This window comes from Kryptolebias marmoratus, linkage group LG13 (genome assembly GCF_001649575.2).
Source record: "Kryptolebias marmoratus isolate JLee-2015 linkage group LG13, ASM164957v2, whole genome shotgun sequence".
In the NCBI taxonomy this organism is placed as follows: domain Eukaryota; kingdom Metazoa; phylum Chordata; class Actinopteri; order Cyprinodontiformes; family Rivulidae; genus Kryptolebias; species Kryptolebias marmoratus.
The window spans coordinates 11666196-11686744 of record NC_051442.1 but is presented as its reverse complement, the minus strand read 5'-3'; the positions used below and the strand labels follow the sequence as shown (position 1 = coordinate 11686744).

General features: G+C 39.6%; 3 protein-coding genes across 4 annotated transcripts; 1 reads left to right on the top strand and 2 right to left on the bottom strand.

The window, feature by feature from the left end:
- Positions 1-39: 39 nt before the first annotated feature.
- On the bottom strand, positions 40-4777 carry stoml3b (stomatin (EPB72)-like 3b). The gene is made up of 7 exons (XM_017418114.3): positions 4614-4777; positions 2631-2737; positions 2472-2544; positions 2279-2361; positions 1949-2152; positions 1322-1456; positions 40-1197 (listed from the first exon to the last, which is right to left on the bottom strand). The coding sequence occupies exons 1-7, from the start codon at positions 4675-4677 to the stop codon at positions 1009-1011; spliced, it is 855 nt and encodes a 284-aa protein (XP_017273603.1). The 5' UTR covers positions 4678-4777; the 3' UTR covers positions 40-1008.
- A 723-nt stretch (positions 4778-5500) lies between these two features.
- Positions 5501-14410, bottom strand: proser1 (proline and serine rich 1). Of its 2 annotated transcripts, XM_017418196.3 has the most exons (12): positions 13787-14410; positions 13643-13708; positions 13254-13322; positions 12777-12871; positions 12587-12680; positions 12255-12365; positions 11911-12012; positions 11508-11586; positions 10883-10975; positions 8271-9609; positions 7223-7367; positions 5501-7133 (listed from the first exon to the last, which is right to left on the bottom strand). In XM_017418196.3, exons 1-12 carry the CDS (start codon positions 13829-13831, stop codon positions 7008-7010), a joined length of 2364 nt encoding a protein of 787 aa, XP_017273685.1. In that variant the 5' UTR covers positions 13832-14410; the 3' UTR covers positions 5501-7007. The 2 variants fall into 2 exon arrangements, with proteins under 2 accessions (XP_017273685.1, XP_017273686.1); XM_017418197.3 differs by lacking the exon at positions 10883-10975.
- A 180-nt stretch (positions 14411-14590) lies between these two features.
- On the top strand, positions 14591-20014 carry vps36 (vacuolar protein sorting 36 homolog). Its single transcript, XM_017417971.2, has 14 exons — positions 14591-14755; positions 14989-15057; positions 15413-15483; positions 15930-16044; positions 16173-16262; positions 16709-16795; positions 17345-17377; positions 17532-17609; positions 17762-17896; positions 18026-18091; positions 18257-18321; positions 19310-19394; positions 19479-19555; positions 19651-20014. Exons 1-14 carry the CDS (start codon positions 14660-14662, stop codon positions 19730-19732), a joined length of 1149 nt encoding a protein of 382 aa, XP_017273460.1. The 5' UTR covers positions 14591-14659; the 3' UTR covers positions 19733-20014.
- Positions 20015-20549: the final 535 nt, after the last annotated feature.

The following is a 20549-nucleotide window of genomic DNA, read 5'->3' as shown; positions in this document are numbered from 1 at the left end:
AGACGTAGGAGACGAGGAATAACAATTGTTCATTTGATGTAACGTGAACGCAGAATGTCAATGCTTTTATTTGTAGTTTCTGCAGAGAACACAGTATTAAAATATTGAAGAAAATGAAAGAAGTTGTGTGGTTTTTTTTTTTGAAGGATAAATCCCCTCTTTCGTGTTCGACAACTCGTCTAGTTAAAGGCTAAGCAATCCTTGAACGAATCCCCGAATCAGTTGACTCTGCCTTGAAAGAAAAATCTTGCACAATCCGTTAATGCTTTGAGTATGATTTGGGGATGATACTCAGCTATGGTCACACCAAAGTTTAGCTCAGTATCTGTAAAACTAAAAGAGCAATCGTCAGTATTCTATGAGCTAAGGTTGACAAGCTGTGGTGGCCATCTCATATCTAAAATGTATAGATGTACATCCAATAATTATATTTTGATAAGTTTCATTCAAAAAAATGTTGTGGTTCGTGAGATTTTTTTTGGCTAACAAATAAACACGCACACACAGAGGCAATTACTGCCTACTTTTTGTGGCGGCGGGCGATAAAAACCCGAGCGTTCGTTTGCGTCTCGTTCTGCTTATTTCGAAACACCGCACAAAAAAATAAATGTGACCCGTCCAAAAATAAGATGACGTAAAAACACAAAGTGACAAAAAAACATCAATTATATTTTAGGATCAATGGGAATTCATAAACAAAGGCACATTAGTAGGTTTATATATCATGATAAAAAAAACAAGTTGACTTTTTAAAAATATTTCAATTAATCTGCGCACATTATCATACTAACTAATCTTAGTTCCATTCACCAGTAGCAAAAGCTTGGCCTGATCACGGCTAGACTATCACACACATGAAGGTTTCTGGATGAATACTCTTGATAGAAGCCATGCAACGTTAGCGTTGTACTGCATCCTGACACTTTCTCTTTCTTTTAGCTCAGCCAACAGAAATCTAACTCAGCATCACTGCGATCAGGACACCGATGCTTCTGGGAAGCAGCAACTTCACTTCCTCATGAAGTGAGATATGACGTCCATGGGCAGCGGGAAGATGATGGTGGAGTTCTTCTCCGCTGCGATGGTGTTGAGAGTCTGCAGGTAGCGGAGCTGCAGGGCCGATGGGGACTCGGCAATGACGAGGGACGCCTCCTTCAGGGCGCGGGACGCGTTCATCTCGCCCTCTGCTGCGATCACCTATAACAGGAGAGAGACAGAAGTTAACTTGGTGCAAAATGAACAAAGCATCACATTTGGATAGGATGCACTTGTCTGTCTTTTGGTCACTTGTGAGCTTGGGTTTTGTGTGGCGTGTCCTGACCTTAGCCCTGGCCTCTCGTGCTGCCTCTGCTTCGGCAGCCATGGCTCTCTGCAGCTGAATGGGCAGTTTAACGTCTTTTATCTCCACGCGCTCCACCTTGATGCCCCAGTTGTCCGTGGCTTCATCCAGGCTGGACTAGAAAAAAAAAAAAACAGAAAGAGGATTGATCATCTCAAACCACAGGGTTATAATTAAATACGTGATTTATATTGGGTTTCTTTTGTGCATTGTGCCATTCACCACAGATATATGAAAAGTACACACAAAGCATTGAATTAAAGAAAACTAAGCCGAGCAAACACATCCCTCTTTTTTTTTTTAATTTAGCACAATAAGCTAGAGAAGTCAAATGAATTCCAGGTGATGCAGAGAAAAATGTACATGGGTCATACCACCATTTAAACAGTAATTATCTGCAAGAAATGCCTTAAACACATCAAAAATGTCTACAAGGACTGAACTATTACAGGCTCAATTATCCTGCATAGTGTTCTGAATAAATAATGAGAAAAAAAAACCTGTACTGCATTAAAAGTATTGGCTTTGTTCAAATCACATTTGAAAAAGAGTAAAAAAAAAAACCAAACAAACTAAAAAGCAGAATTGGACCTCCTTAGGTTTCTGTACCTGCATGCTGTGAGCGATGCCCTCACGATCAGACAGGACCTCAGCCAGGTTCTTAGTACCCAGGACATTTCGGAGGGTGGTCTGAGCCAGCAGCCGGGTGGAAAAGTCAGCATTGGTCACATTGGCCACAGAGGCGATGGGGTCACTGACCCGGAAGTACACCACGCCATCCACGCAGACAGTAACCGAGTCCTTCGTCAGAATCTAGAGCAGAAACACATAATCCAGTTTATGCATGGTCACAGAATTTTTTTTTTTAATAAAACCATCTTATAATGCTGTAAATATGCATTTTCCTCCTAAACGTGTGTGTTGTTCTGTTCCGCCTGCCTCTTGTGGTGGGATGTCAAACGAAACGGTTCTCAGATCCACTTTCACAATCGAATCAGTGCATGGCAAGATGAAGAAAATTCCTGTTTACAAAGAGGAAAGATGTATATAGTTATCTTTTTTTTAATTCCAAATTATAGTGTCTTTTATAACAGCTGCAAAAGAAAACAAAAAAAAGTATAAAACTCTTCACCTGGTCCTTTGGCCTTCCTGTCTGTGATGCGGCCCAGTCTGAAGATGACGGCCCGCTCGTACTCCTGAACAATCTGCAACGGCAAACGCACTCTCGCTTTCACAGATGCGACAAAGGGAAACGTGGCCGTCTGTTTTTAAGCTCGCCGAGCCAACTCACCTTCAAACAAAACCAGATTGTGATGGGGAACAGTAAAATCATGAACAGGCCGGAGAGACAGACGATGAACCAGCCGATGCATCCCAGAGACCCTGTGCGTGTCTCAGCTGGAGGAAGAAAGAGAAAACAATGTGTTTGGACTGGTTAAAGAATGTGAAGAGTCCTTGTTAAAGAAAAGAATGAAATATAAACAGATATACATATAGGTTGTTGCTTCAATAAACAAGACCTAAATTTCTTGGGCGAAATAAGATCAAATAGAGGAATGACATAATAAGAGTTTTAAACTTCTGTCCTCTGTCTTGAACCCAGCACAGGGGTGTCAAACCCAGTGACGTAAGGGGGCCAAAATTAAAAAATTGGCCCTAGCCAAGGGCCAATCATGATCAATATTTATTAAAAATTACATAAATTAACCTTGGTTTTAGATGTATTATGTCAAATCATCCATATAGAAATATCAATGACCTTTTTCCCAGTTACAGATTATACGGAATTTAGAGCAAACAAACTTTAATGAACACAGACAAATAGATCAAACTTCAAAAAGCACATCATCAGCAGTCATTTCTTACGCCTCACTCAGCTTTTAAACAAATTTTTTAACGTCAAAACAGATTTTTTTAAAAAGCCATTAATAAAAATCTGATCATACAGAAATTAAAACTATATATTGTTGGCTTCTAAGTCGCCGTCAAGAGAAAACTTTACTAATTAGGCTCAGTTTTTTTTTTTAAAACAAAATAAGAATCAGAGACTCGATCTGTCCCAGACTAGAGGGCCGGACCTAATGAAGTCTAAACGCTATCTTGGGGGCCAGATGAAATGTTACAGAGGGCCGGATCTGGCCCGCGGGCCTTGAGTTTGACACGCGTGACCCAGCACATCAGGAAGGAAGGCCTGAACGGACCACAGCGGCTTTAGTTTCAATGGCAGCTTTAAAAACCAAAAGTTAAATAAATGGTGCATCGATAAGTATTTCTTTTTGTTCACTGAGACAGAGCAGCAGCCGCCTTTCCCACAAACAAAGATTCCAGTGCAAAGTGCAAACAGAGTAATGTTTACTGATGCAACATGATCCTCTGGAGTACGGCGGGTAATAAAAGGAAAGAGGGAATGGTCTGTGTGTTCTGCTGTGACGTCGTCTCCAGCTCAACCAATCCACCGAATAACCCATTAAGACATTACAGCTGATATATGAGCAGCATAATGTGCTGCTGCTCAACAATAATGGAAAATCTCGAGTTGTGTACGGCTTCTTTGTCATCCCCGTGCCTTCCTTGCACTTTAGATGTTTACGGACCAAAAACCACACAATTATGTTCGTTTTCAGGCTAGACCACAGCTCAACAAAGGGAAACAGCTTCCCGTTAATCAACCGCGGGAAATTTCACAGTTGCAAAACAACAGTCATTTTTTTATTGATGTATTGCAGTTAAACTTCCTGGAATGGATTGGTCTCATAATGATAACTGAGAAATGTGAACTTGAATTAAACACAAATTCGGTTTAGAATCTAAGAAACCAATTTCTATTTTACTGATTATATTGTGTGCCTGAACACAGAAGTAAACGAAGTGAGAGCAGATGATAGCGGTTTATGAAAAGCAGCCTTTTATCAATAACCCGAATGGAGGATCATTTACATACATGCGAGTCAAACTGGCTAAAATAACAGCTCAGCTTTTTTACTTCACAAACACACAGCTGTAGGGAGTCACTTACACAAACAGGCGTAGTCATCACATGCTTTTGGGACCATTTCTCTTCGTGGCGTGTGATCTTTGTTTCTATGGTGATGAACTTACACTAAACTGTGGCTTCAGTGGCTGCTTTCTGTTCCCACAGGTAAACCCCTGCTCTCATAACACGACAAGAATACTTTTCTTTCTTTTATAAAGCATAAACCCAATTGTTTTGGTAATAGCTGCAATAATAACAGGCAGATCACCTTTAAGCTCAAAACCAAAAGGGTTAACTTACATATTAGGTTATCTTTGCTGACTCCTTTTCTCCTTTGACTTTCCATCTGGTCCTCCATTTCCATGAACGGGCTCGAGCCGAGTGGATTCCCCCAGAAACGTGTTGCGAGAGTTTGCTGGAGGTGGATCTAATCGAGAGGATGCGATCCAGCCTTTTAAAGCAGCGCCGCAGCAACATTATGTGGCTTAATGCGTAGGTGTGGCCGCGACGCTGAGCTGATCATCAACAGAGTGCAAGCTTCACGATTCTCACAGGTTACATGATAACCCCGAGGTTGGGAAACAATGCATTCTGAGAATATGAACTGCACTCTGTATGTGTCATGCACAGGAAAAGCTGTCCTTTGATTTGCTATAAATTAATTTAGCATGTAAGTGATATAATCATTTAGGTAAAGATCATTTCAACTGGACATACTGGGTAAAACATTTGATTCCTACAGAAACATCATTAACTGACAGTTCTTTGTCTTCTCTAGTTTTACTTCATGCTGAAAAGAGGAACAATTTCGTCCATCTCCACTTCCGCAATTCTTTGAATAATTTCCTGTGATTTAAAAACTCCTCCGTTTGTGGCAAAATTTAATTTCCTGTTGTATTATTTTAGGTGGTGGAAGCAGCTCATTTACACCAGAAAAAGAAAAATAGAGAGAAACTAAGATTTGTTGTTTTAAAGGGTTCTGCACACAAAACCATTTCGTACACAGGGAACACTTTTGTTCCTTTTAGTACACATACAAGGGTTCAACAGAGAACCGCACAGTGAATCTATTAGGAAGTTCTGTCAAAATTCTGCTTTATTTTTAGCTTTTATGACTCAAAAAAAAAAAAAAAAAAATTAACAAAAAAATCACTCAAGCTTTACAATGGAATTATTTCAAAAATCGCTGCAGGTCCGCAAACATTTTTATTCTACAGCCGTTGAGACGGCAGGTGGTAACTTTACTGCTTCGGGTGGTGCAGAAATCAGATGGAAAATTAGGATAAATGGAAACTGCATCAGTGGAATCTCGTGACTGGATTCACATGACTGTTTGACTCACGACACCTGTGTTGGGCAATATTATGGTTGTAGTGATAAACGCTATATAACAACCTTAGTCGACTGGAAGCAGGCTGTAAAAGCATTCATACAGATAGTCAGATAAAATAAACAAACTGGTGCGATTTCAAAACAATGTTTTTGCAACTCATATTTGTCAATTATCATAAATGTCACATGGATCTAGAAGCCTAGATTATTTTACAGCAATGCCTCTTAATATTTTATTTTTATAACAGTGCTTTTCAGCTTGTTTTTAATCTCACTAAACCTAATAACGTCTGCTATCAGAGCTCTGCTTTTATTTCCCATTTTTCTAAATGACTGAAAGATTTTTTTTCTTTACACTCTTCTCATGATTTAACCTTCAGTAATTTTATTTAAAGGGGTTACCCGGAAGTAAGGGGGAATTACATCAACTACAAATACAGTAAAAGCTAGATAGGTCAGTAGTTCACTGAAGAGATATATGAAACATAATGCAAATGCAAAGTGGACAATACAAAAATAAAAAGGTCTATTGTTCTCAGCGGGTGAACCGGACGTGAGCTCGTCCCACACAGTGAGCGGAGCTGTGCAACAAATTCGGTGAAAGTAGTTGTGGAAAAAAATATAAGCAAAGAATTTGCACATAAACTGCTGTATATTTTAAGTCCATAAGTCATCTGAGATGCTTTGTGTAAAAGAGTTCATATAGTCTGGTCAAATACTGCAGTAACAGTGCTGAGAGTCACATTTGTCAACTTTGTAAATGTACAAAACATGAATCACAGTATGCAACAAATAAAACATGATCAGAGCAAAATGCAACCATTTTTTTTTTAGAAAAATCACACTCCTTGACCAGAACATGAATTAAAAGATATTTACATTACTGTATAAACACTTTAAAATGTGACTCCATATTATAAACCACCAATCAGTAATAAGTTCACACTAATATCACAGATTTGGGCGAATAAATTCAAATGCTTTTTCCATTTCTTTTTGCAATTAGACACAAAATAATAATCATGAATGACAATTTTAACATTTCATATTTCCTATAATTCATTAATAAACGCATCCTTAAAAACAGGCAAGTCAAGCCTAACATTACAGCTAGTTACAGTCTATCCATTTAAATTTAAAAACTAATGTGTGTAAAGTGATGAGTAACAAACACTCCTTCTCCCCCCACATATTTAGGGTAGTGTTTCTTGAATTAGTAAGCCACTCTTGTTGTGAAATGATATAGTTTTGTTATCCTGGGCTCTTCAGGGTTCAAGGCCAAAGTCGTCTGTCCTACGTAAGAGCAGGGCTGGGCGAGCAGCAGGGTCTGCGTGAGAGTCTTAGCGTGTCAAAGTGTAGGTTTCACTGCCAACCTAACTGAGGGTGCAGCCCAGGCTGGAGCGGGAAGGGGTTTCTGGGGCCGGCGGGGTAGCTGGTGAAACTGTTGGGTTGAGGCGGAAAGCTCTCCAAAGCTGATGTAGGGTGAGCCTGAAACGAGGCGTACAGCAATTTCATAAATCTGTCCAAAAAGTCCAAAACTCAGATTAGAGTGCGAGCGTGTGCGAGCGTGCGGCTACCTGCAGCAGAGCGGACTGCATGGTTGGGTTGTGGAGGCCGCTGAGAGCTGCGGGAGACGCGGACGGAGAGAAGCCCGCTACTGCGGGGAAGGACAGCAAGCCAGGGAAGCCGCTCCCTCCTGGAGCCTGAAGTGCTCCGGTCAACCTGCAACACACAAGAACGTCCATGACTTTAAACATTTCATGGGCTTTTCGCTTTTTTTTTTTTTTTTTTTTTTAAGGGCTGGCCAACATCACAGTTGAGAAGACGGTTGAAACCAACAGATACTCTGGGAAGTATCTGCTCTCATGTTAATGTCTCACAAAAAATAAAGAAAAACATCACTCAATGTTAAGTTAGCCAGTTAAGACTGTGTATTATATGCACAGATTTGATAAAAATATCAAAGGTGACACCATGTAAACACAACGATGGTATACTGTTAGTATGTAATTTGTAATACATGTATAAGTTATATATATATATATATATATATATATATATATATATATATATTTTTTTTTTTTTTATTAGTACTTTTTTCCCTTTGTTGGTTTATTTAGTACCTCTTTTAAGATAATGGCTTTTCGTTAAATGCTTGACATGTCAACAAAAGGCGAGGCTTGTCTTTCCAACACTGACAGGATAACACGCTATAAATAACTGACAGATATCACTCAGCAGGGCTGGCAAAGATCTTAGATGACGCAAATCAAAGTCTAAGTCTGGCATGTCTGAGCAGAGGCACAAGAGGACTTTGGACCTTATAGGTGCAGCGTTTACCTTATCACATAAAAACATAAGTGGAAAATTGATAGTCATGATTTACGATGCTCTTCTAGAGCTACTTTACAAGCAAGTGGAAATTAGTGGGGTTTTTTCACTTTTTCTTTTGTTTGCTGTTCTCCGTCATTACTAGACACTATATTGTGGTTATATAAAAGATCCATTAAGTCAGTTGCTTTTGTGTTTGTGTGAACTTAAAGTATGAGACTATTCGGTTTGCATTAAATATTGACGATATATGGTGTATGTATGCAGGCCAGTAAAAACTCAAAGTTCACATACCCAGGCTGGAAATTGGAGCTGAAAGCAGATGCGAAACCCGGTAACACTGGGGACGACGATGGAACCCCAACTGCAGCGGCTGCGGCGGCAGCCTGCAGAGGCGCCACTGTTGCTACCGAAGCCGGAGCTGCTCCTGACAGTCCCATGAACGAAGGCAACACAGGGCTCCTGGTACCCCCCGACACGCCCAGTCCGGGAAAGGTCGTGGGGCTGGCCCCAGGTGGGAGGCCTTGGAATATGGATGGGGCAGAGGTGAGGTCCAGCCCAAAAGGTGAGGCTGCGGCAGGAGTGGCGCTGGGAGCCAAGCCCGGGTATATGGAGGTTGGTGGGTGGTTGGGAATGTTTGTGGTGGGAGTCATTGTGGGCACAGACGAAGGGATGGTGGCTGAAGGAAGAGACGAAGACAGGGCCGGAAACGGAGAGAGGCCTGGATAATGGGAAGGTGCCGGGCTGGAAGACATTGCTTGGAGGCCAGTGATGGCAACGGGGCTGGGGAGAGAGACTTGAGGAGAACCTGAGGGGTGTGATAGACCTAAGGAACGCGCCAGGGAGGCCTGAGCAGAGCCTGGCTGCACCAGTGAGCTAACAGATGGCGTAACAGAGCGAGAGGTGCCTTTAAAGGCCGATGGTACGGGGCTGTTGCTGCCGCTGTTACTACCCCCAGAGTGCCTGTTCAGGGATCCAGCCTGAGTCTGAGCAGGGTGGACAGGGGAGGGTTTCGGACTGTGGCCTGGAGTGGAACAGTTGGGAATAACCGGAGTGGAAGGACCAGGAGTGAGAGATGACGAACCAGAGGGGGTGTAGCTTCGGATCACTGAACCACAGGGGTTACCTGCTTGCTGGTGCACGCCAGAGAAGTTGGGTCCTGACTGGTCTGAGGACTGGGAGTAAGTCCTCTGCTGAGCTGAGCCCATGGAGTTGGTCTGTGACTGGGAGTCTTGGCCGCTGCGGGAAGCTGCGGGGGTGTCTGGTCGAGAGAGGGCGTGGAAGGGGGAAGAGGAGAACCCCCCACTGCCGGGGACAGGAGTTCCACAAGGGGTGCCTGATGGGGTGTGGGCTTTAATGACAGAAGAAGGCGTAGGCGTGACATGCCCACTGGGGGTCTGCGGCCCCGCTTTGATCACAGACGGAGACGGGGCTGGTGCCGGGGAGGGGGCGTTGGCATTGTGGGAGGGCACCATGCCGGGGAAAACGGGTGTAATGGGGGTAGTGGGAGGCGGCGGGGCAGGTGAAGCCTGGGGTGGGACAGGGGTCGAAGGAGTGGACACGTGAGGAACGAGCAGGGGGCCACTGTTGACCCCAGGCGTGGTGTTCTGGGGATTGCCAGGTTTGGTGTAACCTAAAGTTAAAAAATAGATCAGACTTTGTGAAACACATTTAAAATGATCATAAAAAGATGAACTGATTTGTTTGATTTTGTGCTAGGAATGACAAAAACATTCCAGATAAAAAAAAAGATGATTTTTCTGATTACCTGTAGTGTCAGCGTTAAAAACACAGTTCATAAAAGACATTAGCAGAAGGAGTTGAAGCCCAACAAACTATTGCAAAGCAAATCCATTTGCAGACAGCATTACAAAAGAAGAGAAGGAGAAGGAGCGAGGAGTAAAAGGCAGAGAGCATTCCAACATGCAGCCTTCTGCATGGTCATTCAAATCCATCTCCAAGATTAAAAGGTGCTTCCTTCTTATCTTTGAGGAAATATTTGTATCGTGTATTTAATCCTTTCAGCTCCAATCAGCCTTCCATCAACTTGGCATCTCATTTTGGACACGGTTTAATCAAACTCCAGTAATCTTGTGATTAAAAATTTCCCCAAAGGCCTCAAACGTTCTACAACTCTGCGTTCCAAAAAAGTTGCGATGATTTGTGAAACAGAACACGCTTTTATTTTTTGCTTTTTTAAAATCCCATACACAACTTTTTTGAAAACAACCTTGTAACTTTCCAGCGAAAATAACAGTTAGACATGGCGAAAAAAAAAGGATTATTGCAAGCAGTGCGTGTTAAATGCCAGCAGACAACATAATTAAAGGAAAGCAAAAGATTATTTGCATTTGTTTTAAACTATTTCTGTCCTTATGACCCCAAACACATGTTTACAATGAAAACAAAATCTACTGAATGACCAGATAACAAAAATACCTGCAAAATATTAAAATATTAAACAAAAAAGAATAATTTTGATACTGAATCTGCTTCTTTTGCTTTAGTTGTGAGCTGACCCCATTCTGTGGCACTTTTATTTGCTGTAGTGTGTCGATCTCTGCAAATACTGATTTTCTTCTTTTTTTTTTTAAACAAAATTCTATTATTTTTCAACCACAAACTGGATGAGGAGCCAAGACCTATTGAAATGTTTGCAACAAAAGCACTATTGGTAAATAGCAATAATTAAGTGAAGTACATTTATTGTAGCTGTATTAATATTGAGATAGCAAAGTGTATTTTTCTGGTCAATCAGCAAGCTCCAACAGATGATAAAATTAAACTGTTCACCTGATAAAAAAAAAACACAAACTGTAGGAGAAGCACAAATAATAAGCATGCCAGCAAGTTCAGCTGCAAGCTTTAAGAAGGGCCTATCTGCCGTCGCCTTCTTTGAATCCTACCTGCTACTCTGTGAGAAGAGTTGTAGGGGGGAGGGGGCAGGGTGGCTGTTATTACCCCTCCTATAGAAACAAGGCCTGCGTTGTTGTACGCACCTGAGTGGCAGTTGCAAATAATATAGGTGTCCTCAATAACATTCATACACAGAAAATAAAATAGCTTAACACACACCGCTGCCAAGTAAACAAATTTGAGATCCCAAAAATTCATTTTTGCCTCAGTTGTGTTTTTTTTTTTTTTTTAAATTGCCGACAGGCTTCAACGTTATCTGTTGAGCATTATCCAGTAAAAGGAAGCCAATTTATCATGTGATAGAATCTTCAAAGAAGATATTCATAATTTAAATCTTTCCAATCAGAATGAACATTTCAGCTAGCCAGAAGTCCATTTATTCGATCAGCATTTCAAATATCTTAAATGCCATTCTTCCCAAGTTAAATGGCATCCCTTTTGTCGTTGTAGCTACTGGGCTCACAGCTCCAGATATAAAAGTACAATTTTTACATGCAGAAATGTCACTCTGACAAAGAAGAATTATTGAGGTTTAAAAATGGAATTAGAGACGAACGTTTGATTCAATTAAATGCTACACTGGCTTGCCACATATTTTGCCAGGCTGTTTCTTACTTGGTGCGATAGTGGCATGAGGTCGGCATGGAGGTATCGGGTAAGGAACAGGCCGATGTGGATTGTAGGTTGAAGGAAACTAAGGAAGAGAAAACAAAACACATAAAATACTTAACTGATAACACTAATAACCTGATGAATGCTTTTCTGATAAACATAAAAAAGATGTCACAGCTTTATGTAGTCATTTTTCAACATTAGTCACAAAAAACTAACATTATATCCCCTTCTATAATTGGACTAAGTGCGTGTCGATGTAAACACCCATGACAACACATTCAGGTTGTAGTTTAATCACCATAAGTAAGGTAATTAACGGATTCATCGCTCCATCGTGAGATTTCTCCTGGGGCATCCTGACTAATAAATCATCTCAGTCAGTCCTTCACATTCCACTGCTTACAGGTTTGAAAGGTCCAATAATCCGTGAAGCGATTCCCTTCCCCTCCATGCTGTTCAGGGAATCTTCTTTTTTCTCGACTTCTTTTTTAACAGGCGGGATTCCCTGAGATCACAAGGAAAATTACAATATTCAGAAATATTACGGCTTGCTTTGAACAAACAAAGATGTCCAAACTGAACACTTTTGAGAAAACAAACGGGTGTAATTTTTTTCTCAAATTCAGCCATCTATTTAATTACTTGGTGTTAAACAACTGTGACAAGTTATACTATGTTGGACTAAAGTGGGAATATAGATCAAAGAAGTTTTCCTTTAAAAAAGCACTGAATCTTGCATGAACTTACAGGAAATGTGCCAGTGATCAAGCTGGGTCTTCCTTTAGGGTATGGATTTCCTGGTATCATTCCACAGGATGAGATCATGGCTACAGGAGCCTTACAGCCAACCTTACACACCTAACAAGACAGAGGAATAAGTATTTTTAGAGTTGTACTTGTGCAGATTTTTAAATCAATAAAAACTAACGCACAATGTTCATTTAAAAGTATAACATTCTGTTTTGATTGCGTTCATCTCATTTCATCACACAAACCAAATGGTAATTTAGAGATTTAAAAAAAAAAAAAAGAGATCCTACGATGGTGTTTTCTTTTTTTTTACTTCCAAGTTTACGCACCTGCTCCAATATCCTACGAGCACGCTTTTTCTCAGACAGGTGAATGCGAAACATATCCTCCACCGGACGATAGTTCTGCGCATCTGAAATGTTTCTGTACAGGAAAAGAAACTGGGTTACTAACTGGACTGTGCTGACATCAATTAAATAGTAGCCTCTGACTAAATGGCACTTTTAAAAATGTACTTACAAAGCTATCAGTTCCAGAACAACAAGTCTGTCCTTTGAGAAGGTGAAGCAGTTCAGGATGTTTGCCACTTTGGTCGTCGGGATGGCAACCATTTTCTAAAGGCACCAGGAGGAGAAACATTACTAATGTAGAACATACCATAACAAAAATGGGATGACAAGTCCATAAATTAAATCCTTACTATATGCAAATGACATGACATAATAACTAAATGGCATACATTGAACTGATTCTTCCAATTTCCAGCTAAAGAGCTTTAAACAATCAGGACATGGATAAAGAATATCAGATTAAGATCTACAAAGATTCATGTTTTGCCAAAAGAAAACTGAGTTGTGACAAGATGAGCAGTGCTACTCAACTTACTGTCAAAATGTTATGGTTGACCTACACATTTCCACTAAAATAGGGGCATTTTGCCACATTTCCTAACACCTTGAACTATATGATTTGACTCACTTAAATGTTGTAACTTACATGCTGCAGAGCTTTCACTGCTTTGATCTGAGGTTCTGCCCACGAGAAGTACTTCAAGATTTCAATCACCTGCAGACATTCAAGGAACTGTTCAAGCTTACAATAAACATTACAGCTACAGTTCTCTGTTATACAATTCACGTAAAAAGCTGTGATAATATGGTGAGAACTTGTTTAAGATGTGTATTTCTTTACTGTAAGCAAATATTTCACACAAAACCAGCAATTACAATTATTTACTTAAAATTCCATCTTTTATGAAGCACAGAGAATAAAGACCTAATAATTGATTATTTTCTAAGATGAGGCACACAGACAAATCTATAGAGATTCTCGCTGCAGATAAACAAACACCAAAACTTTAAATGAATGAAATATTTGGACAGTACCTGCTCACTAGAGAAATATCCATGCACCTGCTCTATGGCTCTGATCCTCTGGTCAGTCAGGACACACTGTCAAAACAGAGTACAAAGTCAGCAAAGTCTGCAGAAGGAGCAATTCATAATAATGAAAAAAAGACACTTTAATACCTTTCTGATCTCATCCAAGACGATGTCAAAGGACTTCTTATCCATGTTTTTGACTTAAAAAGCCCAAACGTCTTTTTTGACAATAACTGATTGTAGCAAGATGCAAATAGTAAATAAATTTATACCGACGAGGGGAGGTCTAGTTAAATACAATCAATACAGATTTAACTAAATTTGAATATTTTTCTTTGACCCCCAGTGTGTAGAAAAATGAACCTTTATGCAAATCCAAGATTTAAATCAGTATATGGCTGCATTAAATCGTTTAAATACAACATGGTGCTTATAGTTTTTAAGAAACTTAGTTTTCCGACAGAAAACAGTCAACAACAGAAACTGCCTGCAGTATAAAAACCTGTCCGCACCAGATTCGGCTGCAGCTAACAACAAGCTAGCGTGCTACGGTTACTTCAATTCTAATCGCAGGGCGACAAACACACTAAAAACGGGCTAAATAAATATTTTCACAGCTGGAAATTCATGTTTGGCTCAAATGGGTTACGCGTGAAACAACAAAAGAGACTAGAACATTTAGAAATTCATTAAAACCTAAATAAAACGTGCAAGAGAAGACACAAGTGTGGCTAGCTACTGACAGCTTGGAACGTCAACAACGAAAGGACCCCTACATAGAAGCTGATTAATAAACACATTTTGTTCAAAAAGAAAATCAAATACAAATAAAAAAATAAATTAAATAGCCTGTAAATAATAGTCGATAAAAAGAACTAATAATATACAAATAAATTTATTTAGTTTAACTTATATTTTAAATCCGGTGTTATGCCGTTTCTTCACAGGCAAATCTTGAACAGCTTACCGGAAGTAAATATAGAATTTGCGTTTGAAACGAAGGTTTTTGCTAAAGTAAAAATGGATCGCTTTTCGTGGTCGAATGGACTCTTAGAAATAAATGAAACGTTAGTGATCCAGCAGCGAGGTGTGAGACTGTATGATGGTGATGAAAAGGTATAGTTTTGTTTAATGACAAGGGTTTTACGATGGTGACTACGGGGTGAGGGTTAGCAGCGGAACACCGAGATACTTTTTTTGACCATAGACAAGCATTTTTTTTTTTTGCTTTTGCTTTTTACTAAACCTATAGGTTTAGGATGTTTTATGTGTTTTGTAAAGTTATTTTTGCTCGACGAGACGTGATTTGGGAAGTTAAATCATAATTTTTCTTTCTGTCTTTCTAACAGTCAAAACTGGATGTTGGAGTTGCCTTGTTGAGCACCCATCGGCTGATCTGGAGGGACATTAAGAATCATGTAAGGAAACAGTAAACACCTGTGCATCAATATATACAGTTAGGGAGAAAAAAAAATCACACTTGAAATTGCTTATTTTTGCGTCAGAGAGCCCCCCAAAATCATAGCTTAGAAATGCAAAATGTTGTACAATTATGTCTTCTTTCTTACCATGTCCCTTATTGTTGCTCTCTTGGCTAGTTTAGTTTTATATTTTGTAAGAACAACAGGCTTACACAGACTATGAACTGTGACTGTGACTATGAATGAGTGTCATGTCTAATCTGAGGAAACCAGTTAGCCAAATATAAATGAAAGTCTTTTATAACTATAAATAACTGCAGGTTAGTATGACTTTTTGCATTTCTTTTTGTAGGAGTGCTGCATGTCCATGCCCCTGTCTCAGATCATTTTCTTTGAGGAGCAGGCTGCAGGAATAGGAAAGAGGTATGTTCATCATGTGGCGTAGGCAGAAATCTTTAGAACAACACGGATGAGGTTTTGTATGCGAGTGGCACTTTGAGTTTTAAAAAATATATTAAAAATAATTCGGTTGCGAGCATTTGGAGGAGCTGTTTTAGATTTGGTTTTGCAGTTACGCTGATTGTTCAGCTGCCATTACTTGTAATTACCTTAAATTTTGAATTTTGATCTTGTTGTAACTGTTAGTTGGATCATTGGAGAGGGACCATAAAGCCCAGATGGTAAAACATGGTTTAAAGTTTGAAGGAAAGCGAACCAAGCAAACTTAGTCAATTTAATTTTCCTTTTTTTTTTGTTGAATGACTATTTTAAAGTCGCTTCTAATGTGCACACAAAAAAAAGATTTTTGTAGGAATGCAACTGAACTATTGGTTTTTCTTTTTCTTTATTTTTTTTTTCTTACTCTGAAGTGCAAAAATAGTTATCCACCTGCATCCTTCTCCTGCCAATAAGGAGCCCGGTCCCTTACAGAACAGCAAGTACTCCTACATCAAGCTGTCTTTTAAAGAACATGGGCAGATCGAGGTAATCCTGCATAAACACAAAGCTGAAGAATGTTTTTTTTCTTTCTTTCTTTTTACTTTTAGGTTTCCTTCTATGGTTTTTCATTCTCCATTGCTTGGAACTGACTCAATGGGGTTTTTTTATTACAGTTTTACAGGAGACTAACAGAGGAGATGACTCAAAGAAGATGGGAGAATACACCGGTTTCACAACCCATCTCCTCCGGAACCGGGTCTCAGGCAAGAAGCTGAGCTAACAGCCTCCATAATTTCACTGTGATCCCTCCCTATATGCATATTACAGAAGACAAATGGGATTATTTTCCCATCAAACAGTACCACTTGAATGTCTAAACAGCACGTTTTATGAGTTTTATGCTGAATTTGAAGCTTACTTGCAGTTTAAAATCTGCTCCACTAGATGTCAGTGTTTATACTGTATTTTTAAGCTCTCTTGTTGGAAGAAAAATGTTTCAGCATCAGATCAGTTTCCCATAACGCTTAAATTCTTTTTTGCATTGTCTGGTAAAATCTGCATTAAGACATTTGTCTCCTAATAAAATACCTTTTTTTATCTCAAAAGCTTATAAGTACAAGGAGTATTTTTAATTTTTTTGCTGTTTGTGTTTTTTGTTGTTATAATTTTTCAAATGTTGCATGTTTTTTTTTCCTTAACGGCCATGCAGTCAGGAAGGACACGTGCCGTGGGGATTGTTGGCATTGAAAGGAAGATCGAGGAGAAGAGGAAAGAAACGGACAAAAACATTTCTGAGGTAAATTCTGAAATGCAGAGGAAATGGTGTTGGTCAAACTTTGAGGTGTGTATTTGGATCAAAACTAAGTTAGGTCCGTGTGTAATAGCACTGCACTTATCAGGTTGAGGTTTAATTTGAATGTTGTGGAAAGACGACAGTGGTTTTGGTTAAAGAAATTTCTACGAACGTTTTGATCTCTTTTGTTTCATTTTGTTCTGTGTAAATATAAAATGTATAAATATAGAAAAGAACATTTGAAAATAATTCAAGATTGAAATTTATGAAGACCTTTTGTCTATAGTGATTCTGGTCTTGATTATGTAATATTGAAATTAAGAACAGACGTTATATTAAAAAAATAAAATGAAATTTAAAGTGCATAGGTTTAAAACAAATATGGTTTTTTGAACTAAAAAGGAAGTTCTATTTCTACATCATCTAGCTGAAGATGGGGACTGGGGTCTATGGAATGACATGCAAAGATTTATCTCTAGCTGAAAACCTTTGTTGTTTTCCTAACTGTGATCATTTCTGAGCATCACTAACCTTTTAGCCTTTTGTTTTCAGGCCTTTGAGGACCTCAGTAAGCTGATGGTGAAGGTAAAGCAAGCTTTTATTTGACTCTGTTTATTTAAGACACAAGTATTTACATTTTCTTTAAGTTAGAAGGTACAGTTTGTCAACTGCAAGTTATACTAGATGAGTGTTAAGCACACTTTAATGCAGAAGGATGAGCCAAATGATTGTCTGACAGGCTAAGGAGATGGTGGAGCTGTCCAGATCCATCGCCACCAAGATCAAAGACAAGCAGGGAGACATAACGGAGGATGAGGTAAGAATCTCACCAGCTGGAGTTGTTATTCCCTAGAATTCTACAACGTGTGTGTACATGTGATGTCTTATGACACATCATTTACCTTATAATGCTCACAAAGTGGCTTGATATGTTGTTTTTTGTTCATCAGAGATTATTTTGTTTTCTAGACAATTCGGTTTAAGTCGTATCTCTTGAGCATGGGGATTGCCAACCCCGTTACCAGGGAAACGCACGGATCAGGCACACATTATCACATGCAGCTGGCCAAGCAGTTAGGAGACATGCTGCAGGCTCCTCTAGAGGTATGTGTGTGTGTGTGTGTGTCAGCTGTTCTACATCCATAAGGGATCGAAACAAATTTTAGTGCCTTTATAATTATTTATTTATTTTTAATTTTCTTACTTTCTTCTTACTGCTCTTTCCTCTCTCAGGAGCGTGGAGGCATGATGGCTCTCACAGAGGTTTATTGCCTGGTCAACCGCGCTAGAGGGATGGAGGTGAAGCTCACGTGATGAACTCACGCACCAAACCTTTTGCAGATCATTAGCGTGCCGCTGCGAGTTCAGCCCAGCTGATTCTGTTACACGAACACATCTTATCAGTTTGTGCATTGATTTATCAGCATGTTTTGTGTGTGTTTTTTTTTTGTCCATTTCCCTTAGCTTTTATCTCCAGAAGATTTGCTAAACGCATGCAAAATGTTCGAGTCCTTGAAGCTCCCGCTGAGGTGAGTATGACCTGTTTGTGTTGTAGAGTTTAACTGATCCCTGTGTGACCGTGGAGCGGGCTGGGCTGTTTGTTTATTCTGTGGGACGAGGCTGGTGCCTGGCTCGCACAGAGAGAGAGAGAGAGGCCAGGCTCTTCCTGCCTGGCTTCCTGTTGTGGGGAAAGGGGTGTCCAGACTTCCGCAGCTGTCGCTTCCTGTCACTTCCCGGGGTTTTAGAAAAACACCGGCCTGTTTCCCTGTCGCTCTGCCGCACTGGTCCCAGTGCCCTCAAATATTTTAGCTAAGCAGAACAATAAAATGTTTATCTGAAGCTTTCTTTATAGCCCTCATTAATTTTGCTTTAAGTTTGTTTTGCAAGCAGTAGCAGCTAGCTGTAGCACTCCTGGTGCAGCCTTGGGTCACTTCCTGCCGGATTATCATAATATTTCTGCCATCTGATGCCAAACTGACCGGCATGGAAAGGTTGATAAAATGGCCTTTCCTGTTGCATTTTTTTTTAGATTGGAGTTGTTTGAAGACATTTCTCTTTGGTCTTGGCACCGCTCTGACTAGCCATTAGCTTGTCAGTTAATTCATTAAAAGTTAAACTTTATTTCTCCAGACTGAGGTTGTTAAGAAAGTGCTCGGCAGCAAGTAAGGTATTGATTGTTCGTTAACTTTCCACAGAACCCCACGTCAAAAGATCTGAACTGTCGCTTTAGGCACCTCAGTTTCTGTGCCACAAGAACTGCATTTTAGATTAGATTTTGTCGGTTATTTAAGTAATATAAATAAAAACCTTAAATCAGCAAGTTATTTTCTGCACATTTATATCAATCAGATGCTTTGTGTTGAGCTTTTATAGTTAAATGTGTGTATTTATGTAGCTATATAGGTGTATGTATTTAGCATGTGTTTTATTAATCTGATTTTTATGAATCATTCTCAGTTTTTTGACTCTGATCACGATGACTTGTCTTTCCCTTCGTGTGTCTTGTCTCCTGTGCAGGCTGCGTGTGTTCGACAGCGGCGTGATGGTGGTCCAGCTGCAGTCTCACAGTGAAGAGGAAATGATCGCCTCCGCTCTGGATAGTGTAAGCTTCAACCTTTTTGCAAATACACAACACCTGCTCCACCTTCTGTCGAAACGTGACGATTCTTTTCCCTGTCATTCCCAGGTGTCGGAAAAGGGCTCTCTGACAGCGGAGGAGTTAGCAAAGCTCCTGGGTCTCTCTGTTCTCCTGTCTAAGGAACGGTGAGTCGACGCGAAACGCTCCTCATTTCTGTCTGTTTCGCCTCAGAACATTCTAAATAAATTTACTGCATTTCTGTGTTTTATCTCATTTCCAGGTTGTTGCTGGCTGAGAAGATGGGCCACCTGTGTCGAGATGACTCAGTTGAGGGGTTGAGATTCTACATAAACGTATTTTGAACTGTTTACATGCTTGTTTGACTAGAACTTTGCTGTAGCTCCTTTACAGATAGAGACTTCATTATAACAATCTTCAGACATGTGCACCAGGGGTGTCTGATGTTGCTTGTCCTGCATCAGTCGGTCATTGTATTTATAATTTTACTAAATGTATATTTTTCTCATTCTTGCCACACGTATACTTATTTTAAACTAGTGCATTCTGTTATAAAGCACTCCCAGCCTCTGATGTTTGGTTTAACAAGAGAGAGACTTTCTGTAATAAATTGCTAAAGTCTGAAACTTGTCTTCTTTTTTTCTGTCTTTTGAACAAATCTAAATGTAAAACGCTTCAACGAACCTTGATGCTCACACTCAACTTTAGTATTTTATTGGTCCTTCGATTTTGTTCACTAAAATCTCTTGGTTCAGTTTTAGTATATTAAGGTAAAAAGAATAACATTTCCTAAATCTATAACCGATTCAGTTAATATCTGTTTAAATGCTGCATTTAGCTAAAATCATCTTCTTAACTGGCAGCTAGCCAACTGCTTTTAAACTCTGTTTTCTATAAAAAGCGGGAAAAGTTGATATGTAAAACTTATGTATATATTAATCATGTCTGAAATTAATCTGTTTGGGTTGTTGCTATGATCCTCTTATCTGTGGAGCCCCTTTTACACAGAGAATTGAATCCTTTGTTCTGGCTGCAGACTGAACCGCTCAGTAAACTGTTTCATCTCCTGAGAAACTTCCTGTTTTTTTTTTCACTAAAGGAAAAATGAAAGGTCTGTGGAGCTGATTAGATTTCCCTGCCATGTGGTTCTCTTATTGATAA

Bases quoted from the DNA above. Each gene is read 5' to 3' on its own strand.
- stoml3b (XM_017418114.3), bottom strand. From the start codon at position 4,677: ATGGAAATGGAGGACCAGATGGAAAGTCAAAGGAGAAAAGGAGTCAGC. The intron at 2,738-4,613 runs GTAAGTTAACCC...TTCTTCCTCCAG, and splicing joins CAGCAAAGATAACCTAATAT to CTGAGACACGCACAGGGTCT. The intron at 1,457-1,948 runs GTACAGAAACCT...TTTTTTTTCTAG, and splicing joins GCATCGCTCACAGCATGCAG to TCCAGCCTGGATGAAGCCAC.
- proser1 (XM_017418196.3), bottom strand. From the start codon at position 13,831: ATGGATAAGAAGTCCTTTGACATCGTCTTGGATGAGATCAGAAAG. The intron at 13,709-13,786 runs GTATTAAAGTGT...CTGTTTTGACAG, and splicing joins TCTTGGATGAGATCAGAAAG to TGTGTCCTGACTGACCAGAG. The intron at 12,872-13,253 runs GTAAGTTACAAC...TGGTGCCTTTAG, and splicing joins CAGTGAAAGCTCTGCAGCAT to AAAATGGTTGCCATCCCGAC.
- vps36 (XM_017417971.2), top strand. From the start codon at position 14,660: ATGGATCGCTTTTCGTGGTCGAATGGACTCTTAGAAATAAATGAAACG. The intron at 17,378-17,531 runs GTAAAGCAAGCT...ATTGTCTGACAG, and splicing joins TCAGTAAGCTGATGGTGAAG to GCTAAGGAGATGGTGGAGCT. The intron at 19,556-19,650 runs GTGAGTCGACGC...TCTCATTTCCAG, and splicing joins GTTCTCCTGTCTAAGGAACG to GTTGTTGCTGGCTGAGAAGA.